The following is a 16,007-nucleotide window of genomic DNA, read 5'->3' on the forward strand; positions in this document are numbered from 1 at the left end:
GCGCGGGGGGCGGTGGAGAGGCCGCGGGGCGCCGCGGGGCGCCGCGGGCGGGGTCTGAGCGGGCGCCAGGGGCGCGGGGCGGATCCGGGGCGCGGGGCGGATCCGGGGCGGGCGGGCGGTCGGGAATGAGTTCGGAGCGGGGGAACGTGTCCCGCACGCGGCCCCAGCGCCACCAGAACGCGCGCGCCTTCAGGAACGACAAGTACGACACGAGCGCCCGGCTCAAGGTAGGCGGGGGCGGCCCGGGCGTGTGAGGGGGCCCGGCGGGAGAAGGGAGCTCTTCGGAGGCAACCGAGCGGCCGGGGGCGGAGCGGTGGAATGGGTTTGGTGCCGAAACTATGAACAGGACCCTCTGCGGCCTGTGAAGCCAAGGCCTACCCCTGTGAGGTCCGTGCTGGGTCCTTGAAAGCTTCGGAATTGCCGAAGCCACGCGTCAGTGCAATCCGAGACACCTCTTCGTTACAGTGTTGGAGATACCTTTCGCCCTGCTCTGCCCAAACCAGACACAGTGGTGTTAAGGGAGTCATCGTAACAAGGCACTTGAGTCAGCTGTCACCGTAAGCAGATGTGTGGTGTGAAACTTGAATCACATTTGTGACATGAAAGGACCTCGTTAAGCCAAAGAATTATTAAGAGGAAGACTGAAATAAAGTACTTACGTTTGTGCCGTTCCGTGTGACTTCCTGAAAGGTACTTGGACTTCTCAGACTTTGTAACTGTGTGGTCATACTTCAGACATCGTGACGTTTTCAGAGTTTAGTTTGAACAACTCCCCCCATCATCAATATAAATAACAAGCTTCACTTAGTATACTTTTGAGACTTTAAACTGAGTCACGTTTGCTTTAATTTCTTTAAAAAACAAAACAAAACAAAAAACTTGAGCAGCTTTTCTGATTAGTTATTACAGAAGAAGTTAATCTGTTAGTGCTTTTCCCACACGTTACCATGGTTTGATATCTTCACACTGTTGTTACAGAAGACTATTTTGTGTATTTTGTTTCTAAGTAAGGAAAAGGCAATGATTTACAATATTGTCTTGCAACACACTCATGCTTAAAGTTGTGGTAACATACTAGCACTGCGGGAGTGTATGAAGACAAGTACTGTGACTGAGCAGTACCACCACCAAAGGGGGGTGTGTCCTCTTGCAAGGTAAACTGGAAAGGTAAATGAGACAAAACATTCTAGGAGGGACTTAGTTGGTGCTGTTGCTGTCATGTCAATATCCCTTTAATTGAACTTTACTGGGTTGTCAAAAAGGGGAAGAAAGTAGTAGGTTAAAGCCATGAAACCAAAAAGGGTTTTAGTGTGTGTTTGTTTTGGTTGGTTGTTTAGATGTTTTAGGACTGGTTCTGCAGGTTGAACGGGCTGCTTTCCTGGGACTCTAAGCAGTGACAGTATTTATTGAGTGATTCACTGCATGAACTCTGATAGGAGAGTATTTTCCTGTCCGGCTACACACACACACAGAAGTATCATCAAGAGTTGGTCTATCAGAAAAATCTTCAAAGAGAAACTGAATTCTGACTATATTCTGATATATTCAATTACAAATTCTGAATTTGTAATTGAAAATATCACTTTAGTACCCACATGGCTGTTTTTCTTCCCTTTTAAAATATTTTATATCCTATAGAACAAAATACCATACACTCAAATAAATGTAATTTTTTTAATATAACCAAGGTTTGCTGTGGGCATCGATTTGCCTCTTTTTCATTCTGTTTCAAGCAAATTATTTCTTTCTGTGGCTACCAGTTCATGGAGAGACTGGAAAGAAGCATCATAAAGAAGGTGCTTCCTATCCTGGGGGTAGATAGTGTGTGTGGTAAAGGGAAGAGATGTGTTTTTCTTTTGGTATACTGTCATATAGAAATTCAAGTCCCAAGGAATCTTGTGGTTTAGGAATGTTATTCCCCAATTTAGTGTTCCCACTGAAACGCTCCAAACTATTTTCCACTCACTCGCTCACTTACTCCCCCCTTCCCCTACCCCTCCTTCTTTGTCCGGATGGAGAGGCGAATTGGAAGCACAAAAGGTGAAGATCATAGGTTGAGATAAGAATAATTGACTGGAAACAGCAAATGAAATAAGAAAACAACCAGTAACAGCAACAATATTTATAGCAGTATACAAGAGATGAGTGATTCACACTTGAGTGCTCACCATGACCATACCTGGCTGTGCAGTGCTACTCCACTGAAGGGACCCCTTCCCTGTGTTACAGAATAACCTCTAGGTCCTGGCCATGCCCCTGCTGGCCACTGCCAAAATTAACCCTGTCCTGGCTGGGAATAGGACGGGATACACAAGGGTCATTATAACAATGAATAGCTCTGTTTCTGATGTTTGTGAAATTTGTAAAGAAGTTAAACCGGCAAAGATTAAGTGATGATTAATGGAATAGTTTAGATACAGTACAAACCATGCTGAATGGTGACAGTTTTGCATCTCTGTCTCGTGTATTCCTGAGCGATCAGATGTGCCATGGATGTTCAAGGTGTGAGGAGGGAAAAGAAGAAATAGTAGAAATTCTCTTATCACAGAGATTGATACAGGAGAGGGGCTTTCTTCCTTTCTACCTCTCATTAGCTTAGTAGGTCAGGGGAATGCTCAGAGCTGCTGAAGTTTAGTGGATCTCCTGTAAATCTCTGTTAAACGCTTTTTTTGTTTGGGTGTTTGGCCTGTCTACTGTTACACACTGTCCAATACAATACTATCTGTAAAGGCTGCAAAATGCTTATTAACTTAAAATTTGGATCCTGCTATAGATGTTCTCTACATTACTGATATTGAATATTTACTACAGTAGCTTCAGGTTGCACAGTGTGTGGAGTTGAAGTGGTTATTTACAGTGTAATTGCTGTTTCTCCCGGCTGTCAAGCAGTATCTGCAGAGGAAATGGATCTAATAGTATTTTGACTTTTCTCTGCTGACAGTCATTATCTGGTTGTTTTGTGGTTTTTTGAAAGGTTTTGTGCTCTTTGTCTGCCACTGACCTTGGCCATTTCTAATCTTAAAGACCATAGATCTGATTACTTGCAAAAGATCAATTTTTCCTCTAATTATTAGTCTTTACTACAACATTACTCTCCCATAGGCTTGTTGAGGTGAAACACCCTTGCAACAAAGGACACTGCCTCTCTACTGTATTTGCTACAAGGGTGCTGGGAAAGCTTACATTTTAGAATGAGCTGAAGGATGAATAGCCAGAACAGGGTAAGACACCTCGTTCTTAGTTATTGACTCTTAAAATTTGTTTATGGGTGTTTGCTTTAAACAAAGCAATTATAAACAAAGTGTATTCCAGAACAGCTCTTTGCAGTACTGAGGTGAGGAATAAACATTATGTTGTATGAATAAGGTGACTGAAGGCCCACACTAAGACCTTAAATCATCTTGTCCGTGAGCTGCTTTACGCTGATGATACCGCCCTCATCGCCCACACAGAAGTAGCTCTGCAGTGTTTAACATCCTGCTTTGCAGAGGCTGCTGAGCTTTTTGGACTGGAAATCAGCTTGAAGAAAACAGAAGTTTTATATCAGCCTGCACCTCAGGAAGTCTCCCATCATCCCTATATCACCATTGGTGAAACAGAGCTCAAATCAGTCCAGCAGTTTAATTATCATCTCCTCAGATGGTAAGATTGATGCAGAAATTGACAACGGGTTAGCAAAGGCATACAGAGCTTTTGGTAAACTCCATAAAAGAGTGTGGCAAAACAAACATCTGAAGAAAAGTACTAAGATCAGTGTTTACAGAGCCATTGTACTGTCTAGTCTTTTATATGGATCTGAATCATGGGTTATTTACCGCCACCACTTGCGTCTCTTAGAACGCTTCCATCAGCGCTGCCTCCGTACAATCCTAAACATCCACTGGACTGACTATGCGACCAACATTTCTGTCCTTGAACAGGCAGCAGTCACGAGCATTGAGGCCATGCTGCTGAGAACTCAGCTGCGCTGGGCAGGGCACGTCTCCAGGATGCAGGACAATCGCCTCCCTAAGATCATGCTTTATGGGGAACTTGCCACTGGCTGCCGCAAGAGAGGAGCCCCAAAGAGGAGATACAAGGACTGCCTGAAACAATCCCTCAGCCTTGGCCATATTGATCACCACCATTGGCCTATCCTGGCCTCCAGTCGGGAGGCCTGGAGACACACCATCTATAACGCTGCTGCTGCTTTTGAGAACACACGCAGGATCACTCTCGAGGAGAAAAGACAACGCAGAAAGAATCGCGTCTTGTTGATATCACCTGGGGAGTCTTTCTGCTGTGCCTTCTGCAACTGGACTTGTTTATCTCGCATTGGCCTTTTTAGCCATCAGTGCGCTTGTAGCAAGCGTGGGTAGAGCCCCTCTCAAATCTTCATTCACGAAGCCTAGCCATGGTGTATGAATATGCGTTTTATGTAAAGCATATTACATAATTCATTATGAAAACTGCAGTAGTTCAGAAATTAAAACAGGCATTATTCTATGAGAACATTTAAAATTCCATTGTAGTAAGATGGTAAACTTACCATCTTACTACAAAGTAAGTGATTCATATTTACACTTCAATGACTGATTTTTTTTCTCCATTTCTTTCCTCTCATTAAGTACAACTGGGATGATAATCCACATTTGCCTAAATTTCAGCAATTTTTAACTCTGAACCTCCGCTTTACCATGGTGTTGATGTCCGCTACATTTTCAGCTTGATGTATGGATAAATAACTTTTTTCATTGGAGACACTGCTTGAGGCTGTGGGAAGGCAGTAGGAATGGAGCAGGCAGGTGAATATAGAGATTAAATGCTGAGTCAGTGATCCTGACTTGAAGCACAGAAGGGAGATAGAGATAAACCAGTGCCCAACTGGAATTGTCAGATAACAGTATTGCAGTTTTTTTAGCTTATGCTCTTGCTGCAACATACATGATAGGCTAAAGTTTATTCCCTAGCTCCCCCTGTTATTCTGTGTTCAGAAGTATCTTAAGGCTTGGGTTGTAGCCTTTCATGTAGGGAGAATATGAGTAAATATAACATCTGTTCTGGACTCTAACTCAACTGGGGTGGTAGTGGGGAGTGAGAGAGAGAATGAGTGGTTGCTGGAGATGGTATAGGGGGGGTGTGTTTGTATCTTTGTGTATTTTCCATTCTTTCTGGGCTAGGTGTTGAGAGTTGACCGACAGTCCTTCCAATGCTCCCTTAAATGCTATATAGACATCCAAGCGTTGATTAAAATTTGAAATAGACTTGATGAGAAAATGTCTGTAGAAAAAGAAATTTCAAGTAACACTGATATGGTATATGAGCAGGTGAAGCTCTACGGGGGACTTAATTTCAGCTGGTGAAATATGTCTTAGAACCCTGAAATCGGGTATCTCATTTTCACATTGTTAGTCTGCACTGATCTACTATAACTGTCTTATAGTGATGTGCTGGAGATCCTGAGGAGTTTTGTTTCTCTGAGAAATGGAATTGTTCAGAAGTGCTGCATTCATCTTTGCTGATTGAAGCAGAGTCACCTGTGTTTCTCACAAGGAAATTTATGGGTGGCATTAACAGTACATTCATTTACAGCAGAATAGACTGCTGATGTGTGCTCAGTAGTAGGAGTCTGCTTTCAATAGAGAAAATCAAAATACCTGTAGATTCACATGTAATTAGGAACTTACAAACAGATGGTGAAGCTTCTTTGAAGCCCTGTCATTGCACCTCACTTATGCTTACTTTAATGCTAGTTTAAGCTAAGGGTTATTTTGTTTGCCGAGTTAGTAGGTGTAGGTGCATGTGTTTACTTTAATACATTATGAACTGCTTTTGGCAGGATATTGAGTGGTTTATTATTGGGTTTTGTGAGCAGAGGATGTTGATTCCTTAATGTACATTAATACATGTGTGTATATAGGGTGCACACGGAATATTTTGTGACTTTATAGGTTAAAACTGTTTATGTATGTCTGTTTATGTATTGCATAACTGTAATTTCTTTGGAGAATATATAGATCTACTGTAAGCATGATGATGGATGAGTTGCACTTGTCCTTGAAGCAAAGTATGGCAAAGAGAGTACTGTTGACTAAAACAGGGAAATGAGCATAAAGAAAATCCCAGAAAAACTGCTGTGACAGAAACATAATCTAACCTGTTGGAGTAGTTTTCACACCAAGAAATTAAGACCACAAGCACTACCCCCTATTTGTATGTGAAAGCTGACTACCTTCGTAAAACCTGGTAGAAAAGTTGGAAGGGAATAATGAAGTTGACGAGCTTTGTTCAGGTCTTTGTGTGATTGTTGTTTTTTTATACCCTTAAAGTAAGCGAACAAATGGACAAAAGAAGAAAATATGAGTACATGAAAGTTTAAACAATATATAATAGATGACTATCATTAGGAAAAGTAAGCAGCAGAGGAGTTCCTTTTATTTTACAGGTGATTTCCCCATTCTGACTGGGAACTGAGAAACCAGAGAAGTTTGTCTTCCAGTTTGTTAGGAGAACTTACTCTCACATGTTCTTTAGTGATTTAAAAATCTGGAAAAAAACAGCTTATTGAAATCTTTCATTAGGGACAGCTTTCTTTAAACTTCTTTAGTCTGCATTGCTTTTGAAAGTGGTTTAGTACCTTTTTTTGGTCAAAGGAAATATTGTATTAAAAAATATTGTATAAAAAACCAGTAAATTGTCAACTTATTTTAGTAATAGTTGCATTTAAATATTGTACTTTTTTTCTGAGCAAAATAAATGTAAAAGACAAACACAAGTCAAGGTTAAACTCTGTAATTGCCTGCTTTACATCGATTCATCGTTCTCTGTTGACTTTCTAAACCAACAGTCTGGTAGAAGGATCATAGAGTCATAATCTCTCTTGCATTCAGATGTGCTGAGGCAATGATTAACTACACTGCCCCATACTTGAATTGTCAACACTGAGTAAAAAATGCAGGAAATTGCTGAAGGGGAGGAAGAGGCTGTATGTGAGCCTGACAGAAGGAGGAAATTAGAACTTAAAAGCTGTTGTCTTTCTTCCAGTTTGTTACCTTCTGAGCAAATCCTATGTGATTTCTCTGAGTAGCTGTGTAAGATTTATGGTCCTACAGGTAACAAGGTTGAAAAATATGGGCATCTTTATGGCTGGATTAGGATCCTAAATGTGATCTTTAGGCTAAACAGCCACAACTCTCTCAGCTTGTCTTCATAGGAGAGGTGTTCCAGCCCTGTGATCAACTTAGTGGGTCTTCTCTGGACTTTTTCATGTCTTTCTTATGTTGGAGACCTCAGAGCTGGATGCAGCACTCCAGGTGAGGTCTCGCAAGAGCGGAGCAGAGGGGCAGAATCACTTCCCTTGACCTGCTGGCCATACTGTTTTTGATGCAGCCCAGGATGGGGTTGACATTTTGGGCTGTGAATGCACGTTGCTGGCTCACGTCCATCTTCTCATCCACCAACAGCCCCACAGTCCTTTTCCTCAGAGTTGCTCTTCACCCACCCTGTATTTTTGCTTGGGATTGCTCTGACCCAGGTATAGCACCTTGGTCTAATTAAACTTCACGAGGTTCACACAGGCCCACCTCTCAAGCCCATCCAAATCACTCTGGATGACATCCCTTCCCTTCAGCAGGTTGACTGTGCCACTCAGCCTGGTGTCATGAGCAGACTCGGTCATGGTGCACTCGATCCCACTGTCCAAATCCCTTCTCCTTGTCTTGGGTAATGAGATCTTCTGCATCCTACCTGAGAGGACCCACATTTTCCCTAGTCTTTCTTTTACTGCTGATGTACCTAAAGAAGACTTTTTTTGTTACCTTTGGCCAGATTTAATTCTGCCAGTGCTTGGCTTTCCTAACCATCTCCCTGGCTGTTTGGACAATTTCTATGTATTTCTTTCAGGCTACATTTCCCTCCTTCCACCCTCTCTGAGCTACCTGTTTGTGTTTAGATTGTCCAGGAGCTTGTTTGTCCATGAAGGCCTCCTGGCTTTCTTCCTTGATTTTCTCTTTGTAGGGATTCATTGCCCTTGAGACTGGAGGAGACAATCGTTGAATATCATCTAGGTCTCTTGGGCCCCTCTTTCATTTAGAGTTCTATCCCATGGCACTCTACCAAGGAGGTCCTTGAAGACACCAAATACTGCTCTCTGAAGTCCAGGGCAGTGAGCTTTCTCTGACCCTCCTCACTGACCTGAGGATCTTAAACTCCATTGCTTCATGGTCACTGCAGCCCAGGCTGCCCCTGAACTTCACATTGCCCATCAGCCCCTTCTTGTTGGTGAGAACAAGGTCCAGCATAGCACTTCCCCTTGTTGGTTCTTCAATCACTTGGAAAGTTGCCATCAGTGCATGCTAGGAGCCTCCTGGATTGCCTATGCCATGCTGTGCTGCCCCTCCATCCTTGCCATCTTGGGCTTTCATGATGGCCAATGTTTCAGTCTGATTAAAAAAAGAAAAAGAAATCATTGTGTGATTGTTGTGTATTCTGAAGCCAGATGGTAAGCATATAGGGAATAGCTTTATAAATCTTCATTAATAATACTTTTGCATATTTCCTTGTTCCATAGCAGATACTTATCAGAATTTGTCATAGGCTGCCTGTTTGACAAACTTCTGTTTTGCTTCAGATGAGAAGTGTAGCAGTTTCTATTTCATTCACTGTTAATGCCATATGCAGTCCTTAGGCTGGCCTCTTGCATTCCAAGTGCCTTACTCATGGCTGAGCCTGTCCCTGCACCTTGGTAGTGCAGCTTTGACCCCAGCCAGCAGCTGTTGTGTCAGGATGTGTTATGGGAAACTAGGTGGTTTTCATCCAGGAAGCTGAGTGCCTTTAGAAAGACAACCATCCGTCTTCAGCTTGAACTAGTGCAGTCTTTTGACATTCATTGGGTTTTGCTCTAGCAAAACTAGAAAATAGCTGAAAACAGTAAAGAACACCTGGGAATACAAATTACAGTGTTTGTGTGGTTCCCCCCTCCTGTACTACCAATCAATTTAAGTCAGGCAGGGAGAACTGGAAAGTTCAGGTTAATTTGCAGGTTGTTAGAAGCTGTTGCAGGCTGTTAGTGCTGGTCAAGCACTGAAAATAAGGCTTGTCTTTGAATGGCATGAATTTTGAAACACTGAACACAGTGCTCACAGCAGTTTGAATTGTGAACCCTCTAATACGGAGAACTTACTGATGATTGAGGACTTACTGGTGCTGAGAACTTACTGATGATTTTCTTCTCTCAGAAAGTTTGCATGTTAGCCAAACGTTTGTGTTTCTTGGAAAATGTAATTCATGATACATCAGAACCACACCTTTCTGTATTCAATATTCAAGCAGTCTGAAAAACCTTGTTTCTTTGGTTTCTTAACATGCAAAGTCTGTAACTAATAATTTGGAAAATAGTTTTCTCTTAATTGAAATTGCCAGAGAAATTAACCTTTAGTTAACCACACTATGGGAAAACTACTACCAAATGGTGGAAGTTTAGTAAAAATGGAGACAGTGGAAAACAACTCCCAGATCATACTCTCACTTGAAAGTAGCGTTTTCTCTACCACATACATAGAATAAGAGACTGTATTTTTAAAACTGGGCTTGTTCTTTGTTGTCGTGGTTTTGTTTTGGGTTAATTTGCTTTCCACCCCCCACACAATTACTACTAGTTGAGAGAAGGTTTTTGCAGACAAAAGAGAGACAGGATTTGGGGAAAATAGTATAAATATTTATTACTAGTAAAACAAAAACTACTAATAAATTAAAAACTAAAGAACTTAATTATATCTACAACAATTTCTACTCAAGTTGAAGTGTAATATATATACAGAAATACTTCTTTCCTTTTTATACTAGTCCAAGGAGAAGAAGTAGTTTTATTCTCTATTTTCGGAGTTCCACCTCTCTCTCTCTCTCTCTAGTAATAGATTTTCAGTAGCAGCAGTATTTTCATTGCAGCTGGAACTTTTTCTCTCTCTTTCTCGCTCTGTGTTGGCTTCCAGGGCTGGGCTTACCCCCCCTCCTGGGCTAAGACCGAAGGCTGGGGGTTACCCAGGTCCCAAAGGGTCTTCCTTCCATAGGCTTGCAAGGGGACACTTGCCTACTATGGATCTTCTTCCATAGGGTTACAGGGGATAATGGCTTAAGAGTTCACCTCTGTTTCCCTATGGAGGTCCCTCCCCATGGGAGAACAGTCCTTGATAGACTTCTCGGCATGGGTCTAGCACGGATCCCACACACACACGGATCCCAACATGGGCCGTCTCGCTCCAGCATGAGATTTCTCAGGGTTACAAAATCTTCAACAGCAGTATGGATCCACACACACACGGATCCCAATATCCCACCTGAGTCATCACTGCTCCAGCACAGGTTTCCCTCAGGGTCACAAATCTCCACCAGGACTCTGCCTCACTTCAGTCCTTCTCATGAAGTCTCGGTTCTCTTTGGTACATCCACAGACTCCTCTATCAGCCGTATGGGAGGTCTCCTTACTCCAACAAACTTTTACAGGTGGCAGGGATTTATTTTCAGTCTTTTCCCTGCTGAGGAGAGAGAGCGAAAAGGGGGGAGGGAAACAAGCCCCCCCTTTCGCACTTTACTTTTCTTGCTGCAGCTTCAACTGCCAGCTTCGACCTTGGAAGCTCCGTTATCTTTCGGCTGGAATTCTTCCACAGCGGTTTCTGTCCAAGCAGTTCGTCTTTTAAATGTTTTTTTCTTCACTCTCTTACAAGAGAGAAGGGAAGACTTCAATGCTACACCTGCTCCCCCCACCCTGGCCGAAGCCGGGGGAGGAGGGAGTCTGGCCCTGCTTGGGCCCGCTACTCCTCTCCCCTACATGGCTGCTGCTACTAATTCCAACTGCGCCAACAAACCTTCTCTTCCGTTTTCTTGAAGATGTAATTAGCAAAGGCGTCACTGGACTTTTGATTGGCCTTTTTGTCCAGAAATTACCTGGACAAAACCATCCTCAGCCCCAGGGATGGGCTGGTGGGCGAAACCACGACATTTGTCTTATGTATTGAAGTGTTGCCGTTATGTCATGACAGTCCAAAAAACACACAAGAAGGCTGATTCAGGGCAACATAAGAAAAGGCCTCTTTTATTAAAAATCCCAGCTCCTTTTGTATCATTTTAAAAAAGCAGCAAGCAAGCAGTGAGCAAGTAGCAAGCAAGCAGCAACATCCTAATTGGCCACTCATCATTACTGATACACTTGGCAGCAATCGTGAGGCACCTGGAGATGTCCAAGGACAAGGCTGTGGTTCTTGCATACCAAATCTACAGACTCACAGTCTGCCCTCATTCCCCAATTAGCCTGTGTGTAAAACTTACTTATCTTCAAGGCCACACTCAAAAGTTTCCCAAGTCAATCTCCTCTTCCAGGGAGCTAACAGACCCGCTGTTAACCCCTACATTGAAGTAGAACTTTCTGGAGTTGAGAGAAGCTTTTGTGCATCACAAAAGCAGGAAATTACTTCAGAAGGTGTTATATTCATAGAATATATTAATGAAATATTCATAGAACTTTTGGTTTATTTTTAAAAGGGCAGCATAAACTGTAATCCAAATTAATACAGAATCTGTTCCAATGAACTTTTAGGTATTCTAAGAGGTAGATGTGGTTTAGACCATCTTAATAATGTAATGTTGATGTGGTAGCCATTTTTAAGTCTTAAAAAAGGCACAATAATTTTTTATTATTGGCAATTTTTTTAAATTGTGAAATTTCATTTTAAAATTTCTGGATGAATACAACATCCATATGATAGATACTGTTACTGCTGTCATTCTTAGTTAGAGGAGAAATAAAAGTAGGCTGAACATACAAGTATATGTTGGCTGTTATTTAAGGTAACAGTGTGGTTTGGTACTACTTCCTGTCTCAGAATAGCTTCTTTTGCACAAATAATATTGGCCAATTGACATTTTATATTTCTAAGCAAGTTAAACCAAAATGTTGTAGGAGATCTTAAGGTAAATTTTGCATTGTCTTGAAAATACACCATCATTTAAATGATGATTTTGGGGATTTTATCTTAGTTACATGAGAGCAAAAATGTATTAGTTTCTCATAATAGAAGGTTAGGGTTAAAGAGGGATTGAATGGTTTGACTGCAGATAGTGTTTGGATTCTACTTTATTGTTATCTGAGAAAAAATCCTACGCCTATTTGAATTATGTAGGATAGTGATAACTTGAGCAATAATAAGTTAGATCTTAAATCTTGTGAGTTGCCTTCTTTCTATAAAAACTGCATTTCCAAGCTCTTTTATTCTTAAATCCATTTTGTAAAATTTCTAGAGATGAAAAGTAATAATAAAGTATCTATAATAATCTATTATCAATTATATAATAACATAAGTACTGCTATTAAGAATATTAAAGTAAGTATAATGATAATGTAGTCTTTAACCTCTAATGATAAGGTAGTCTTCTTCAGCACTCTTTCCATTGAAGAAAATTATTAGCAATAAATGTATATGAAATTATTAATGTTAAGATCAAGTACACATATTTCTAAATACTGTATTAATCATATGATTGGTGGAAATGCTTTCTAAGCAAGATTATACTTATTACAGTTGGAAATCTTCAGTGTATTTTTGTTTTTCTTTCTTTATTTAGAAAATAAATGCTAAGCTTCATGATGGTGTATGTCAGCATTGCAAAGGTATCTTGGAGTGGCGAGTAAAATTCAGCAAGTACAAGCTACTATCAAAACCTAAAAAATGGTGAGTTAAGATACTTTATGTTAATTGCTGATTTTGTAGTTTTTGAACTTTTGGAAAATATTCTGGTTTTGGAAGCTTTAGGAGCTGCTACTATGTAACATTTTACAAATTTGGAGTCTACAATGACAAAATATATGCAGTGTTAATTTTCTAATTCATTAGTCTTTTTCCTTAAACTTTTGGGTAGAAAACACAGAGGAAAAGCAACTGCTTCCCTCTTTGCTGTTAAAAATGATTGAACTGTGGACCTGGAAGCTTCCAAGACTTGCAGTGTGTCCTCCCAAATAAAAATTCAAACTGGACCTGTTGTAACACAATTTTCTAAGTCCTTATTTCAAGTCAGTACTACAGGAATCTGCACATTTCTTTACTTTTGTGCTTCACAAATGTCTGCAATATATGCATTTCATTACCTCTTAGCATGTTTGCTTCTTTTTTGTAAGAAACTATAATTTCCTAAATATTAAAATGCTGCCATTGTCTGCACACAGTTCTGTATTATGTGTTTTTTATAAGTGCATAACAAAGATGATAAATATTTTAGCCTATCACAAACCTTTAAATTATTTTAATTTTCTGGACTAGATGCTCTCTGCTTACTTATTATTTGCTCAGGTCCTTAGCTCCTATGGTAGCAGACACAGCCAGTGTTTCAGCAGTGAAACCCTGAACTCAGAGAAACCACAGCTGGGCTGTGGTGTATGATGCAGCCAGCTTTGTCACAGTAGCTTGCTCAGTGTTTGTGTGTTGCTCTCAGTTACATTCTTCTAAAATACTCAGAAAATGCTTGAAGAGTTTCTGTAAATGTGTGTGTGCAACTCCCTGAGTAGATGATGTATTTTATTTTTACTTTCATTAGATTAAAAAGTCAATAGTATTGTTGCTGTTGCAGTTTGTTTACTTTTGAGGGCATGAGAACCAAGAAAAAGTGACTTTAAGACAGCTGCTTTACATGGAGTATATTGATCTGGGTTATGTTCTCCAAAGATGCAAGGCTTTAGATCAGCTTAATGTAAAGCCATAGCATTTTGGAAATTGCTTAATCTATAGGGTTTTATCATATTTTGAAAAAGAATAGGCTAAAACCTCTACATAACTAGGTTGAGTTTGTTGAGAATACTGTTCCATGCAGGATTATGTTTGTAGAAAACAATGTCCAGCACTGACTTAGTTTATACTCTGGTAAGTTTAAGAGCAGCATTTGAACTGGAAACTTTTTATTTGTAAGATCCATGTACCTTTTTATACCATATTCCACTTTTGTCTTTAAACCAGAAGTAGTAATGCAACTTTAAAAGTAAAAACTATCTAGTGAAATGAATGGAAACCTTTCCTTTCTCACTTTAAATATAAAAATTTTTGATTTAGTGTTTCTTTTTGAGTTCTCATTTTAGTAATTCTTCCTGAAAAAGGTAAAGGAGGGAGGTAAAAGGCAATGATATTGATAATGCCACTTGTTAAAATACCAGGTGTTTTACTTGAAACTGGCCTAAAACAAGTTGTTCCTCTTTTAGTACACTGTGTTTGAACACAGAATGTTTAATATGTGTCCACAATATTTTTCAATTGTGTTTTCTTTCTCTTCACAGTGTGAAGTGCCTCCAGAAGACTGTAAAAGATCCTTATCATATTATTTGCCGACCATGTGCTAGTAAACTGGAAATTTGTGCTAAATGTGGAAAACAAGAAGAAATAGTAATTCCGTAAGTAGCTCATAGGTTACATAGTTTCAGTACTGCACTGTTTCTTCCTCTTTTGATAAACCTTGTTTGGAAATTGCCAAGAAGCTGTTGTACTTTATGCCATGTTCTGAATAATTCCAACGGGAATCAGCAGGAGTAAATTTCGTCACTTTCTTCTGATGAAACTGGAGGTGAAATGCTTATTGATGTTAGTGGGGCTGAGCCAAAAAAAGTCTTACTTGGATAAGACTTTTAGCACCAAAAGGTGAATTACATATCTTCCTTAAAAGCAAAGCACTTCAAACCAGATTTTAGTGTAGAGCATCATAAAATATGCATAAGACATCTTACTGTTTGCATTTTATCTTTCACGTGGTGATTCAGTTACTAGTGAACATGAAAACTAAACAAGGACTGATATTGAGCACAGTATTACCACAGTATATTTATTAGGCTTTTGGGGTTTTTATTCTTTGACTGGAGTTCTCTCTTTATTGAGCAAGATACATAAAACACATTAATTTACTGGATTGAAAACTGTCCAACAGTTGCTTAGTTGGTCAAGCTTTTAATTTATTTATTTTTTTCCTTCGCAGACTCTTCCATATGAAATACTTTTTAATGTATAAAATACATACTTTACTGTGTTCTATGTCTTTCCTATTCAATGTGAAAGTAACTTCAGGTTATTTTTACTCTCCTTCTTCCCACCTCCTGCTGTCATCCACCCATATTGATATAAAATATTGGGAGAACATTCTATCATCCATGCCATTCTTGTTTAAATTCCAGAAGTGGATGGTGATAACATCCATCTTGCTTTTTGCAGGATTGACAAAGGACAAGGCAGAACTGAGAGTGAGACTACTAAAAACAGCCAAGAGAGCAATGGATTGGAGAATGAGCTGGATTTTGATACAAACTTCAGTAGTGATGAAGATTCTGATGTGCTTGAAGAACAATTTAAAAGTATGAACTTCTAAAGGACAGAAGTTCAGTTTATATGAGAAACTATATGCAATCAAAAGCAGTAAACCACTTTTAAACTGCTCTGAAAACCTGATTTGACATCTAAGGTCTTTACATGTAAATGTTGGCACTGTGTACTATGATGCTTTTTGAGGGTTTTGTATAAATAAATATTTTTGTGTATTAAGAGCAGAATTTCTTGTGAAAAGATTCAGAAATTGAATTTATAGGCACAGTTAGTTATTGTATATGTGTAACAACTTCCTGTTTCTCTGGAATAAAGCCTCTTTATATAATTGTGTAGTTGTTCTAAATTCAATATTACATGATTGTTGTATTGCCACTTGGAAAGCTGCCTAACTCTAGAATAAGTACAATCTTGTCATAAAAAAAGAAGAGCTAAACCAGCTGTAATGGCTTATTGAAGGAAGAACTTGCAAAATTCTGTCAATGAGTTTCTGAAGGGGGTCAAAATACCAAGTGGTCATTACCCTTACGCCTGTTGTTTCTTTTTTGTGGGGGGAAAAAAAAGAAGATCTAAATGCTATCACGAGTTCATGAGCCATTAATGCTTATTTACCATGTATAAGTATGCATAGCCACGTGGGAGTTTGTCTTTTCTCCCAGGCAACTAGCAAAGGACAAGAGGGACACA

General features: G+C 39.9%; 1 protein-coding gene across 1 annotated transcript; it reads left to right on the forward strand.

The window, feature by feature from the left end:
* The first annotated feature begins 84 nt into the window (after positions 1-84).
* On the forward strand, positions 85-15,649 carry CUNH9orf85 (chromosome unknown C9orf85 homolog). Its single transcript, XM_027881971.1, has 4 exons — positions 85-227; positions 12,595-12,701; positions 14,291-14,404; positions 15,213-15,649. The coding sequence occupies exons 1-4, from the start codon at positions 126-128 to the stop codon at positions 15,364-15,366; spliced, it is 477 nt and encodes a 158-aa protein (XP_027737772.1). The 5' UTR covers positions 85-125; the 3' UTR covers positions 15,367-15,649.
* The last annotated feature ends 358 nt before the right edge of the window (positions 15,650-16,007 follow it).

This window comes from Empidonax traillii, unplaced genomic scaffold (genome assembly GCF_003031625.1).
Source record: "Empidonax traillii isolate 1590-97213 ecotype Southwest subspecies unplaced genomic scaffold, ASM303162v1 scaffold7:size3022706, whole genome shotgun sequence".
Classification (NCBI taxonomy): domain Eukaryota; kingdom Metazoa; phylum Chordata; class Aves; order Passeriformes; family Tyrannidae; genus Empidonax; species Empidonax traillii.

Excerpts from the sequence above, each read along its gene's own strand:
- CUNH9orf85 (XM_027881971.1), top strand. The coding sequence starts at position 126 with ATGAGTTCGGAGCGGGGGAACGTGTCCCGCACGCGGCCCCAGCGCCAC. Across the intron at positions 228-12,594 it reads ACACGAGCGCCCGGCTCAAG|AAAATAAATGCTAAGCTTCA; the intron begins GTAGGCGGGGGC and ends TTCTTTATTTAG. Across the intron at positions 12,702-14,290 it reads CTATCAAAACCTAAAAAATG|TGTGAAGTGCCTCCAGAAGA; the intron begins GTGAGTTAAGAT and ends TTCTCTTCACAG.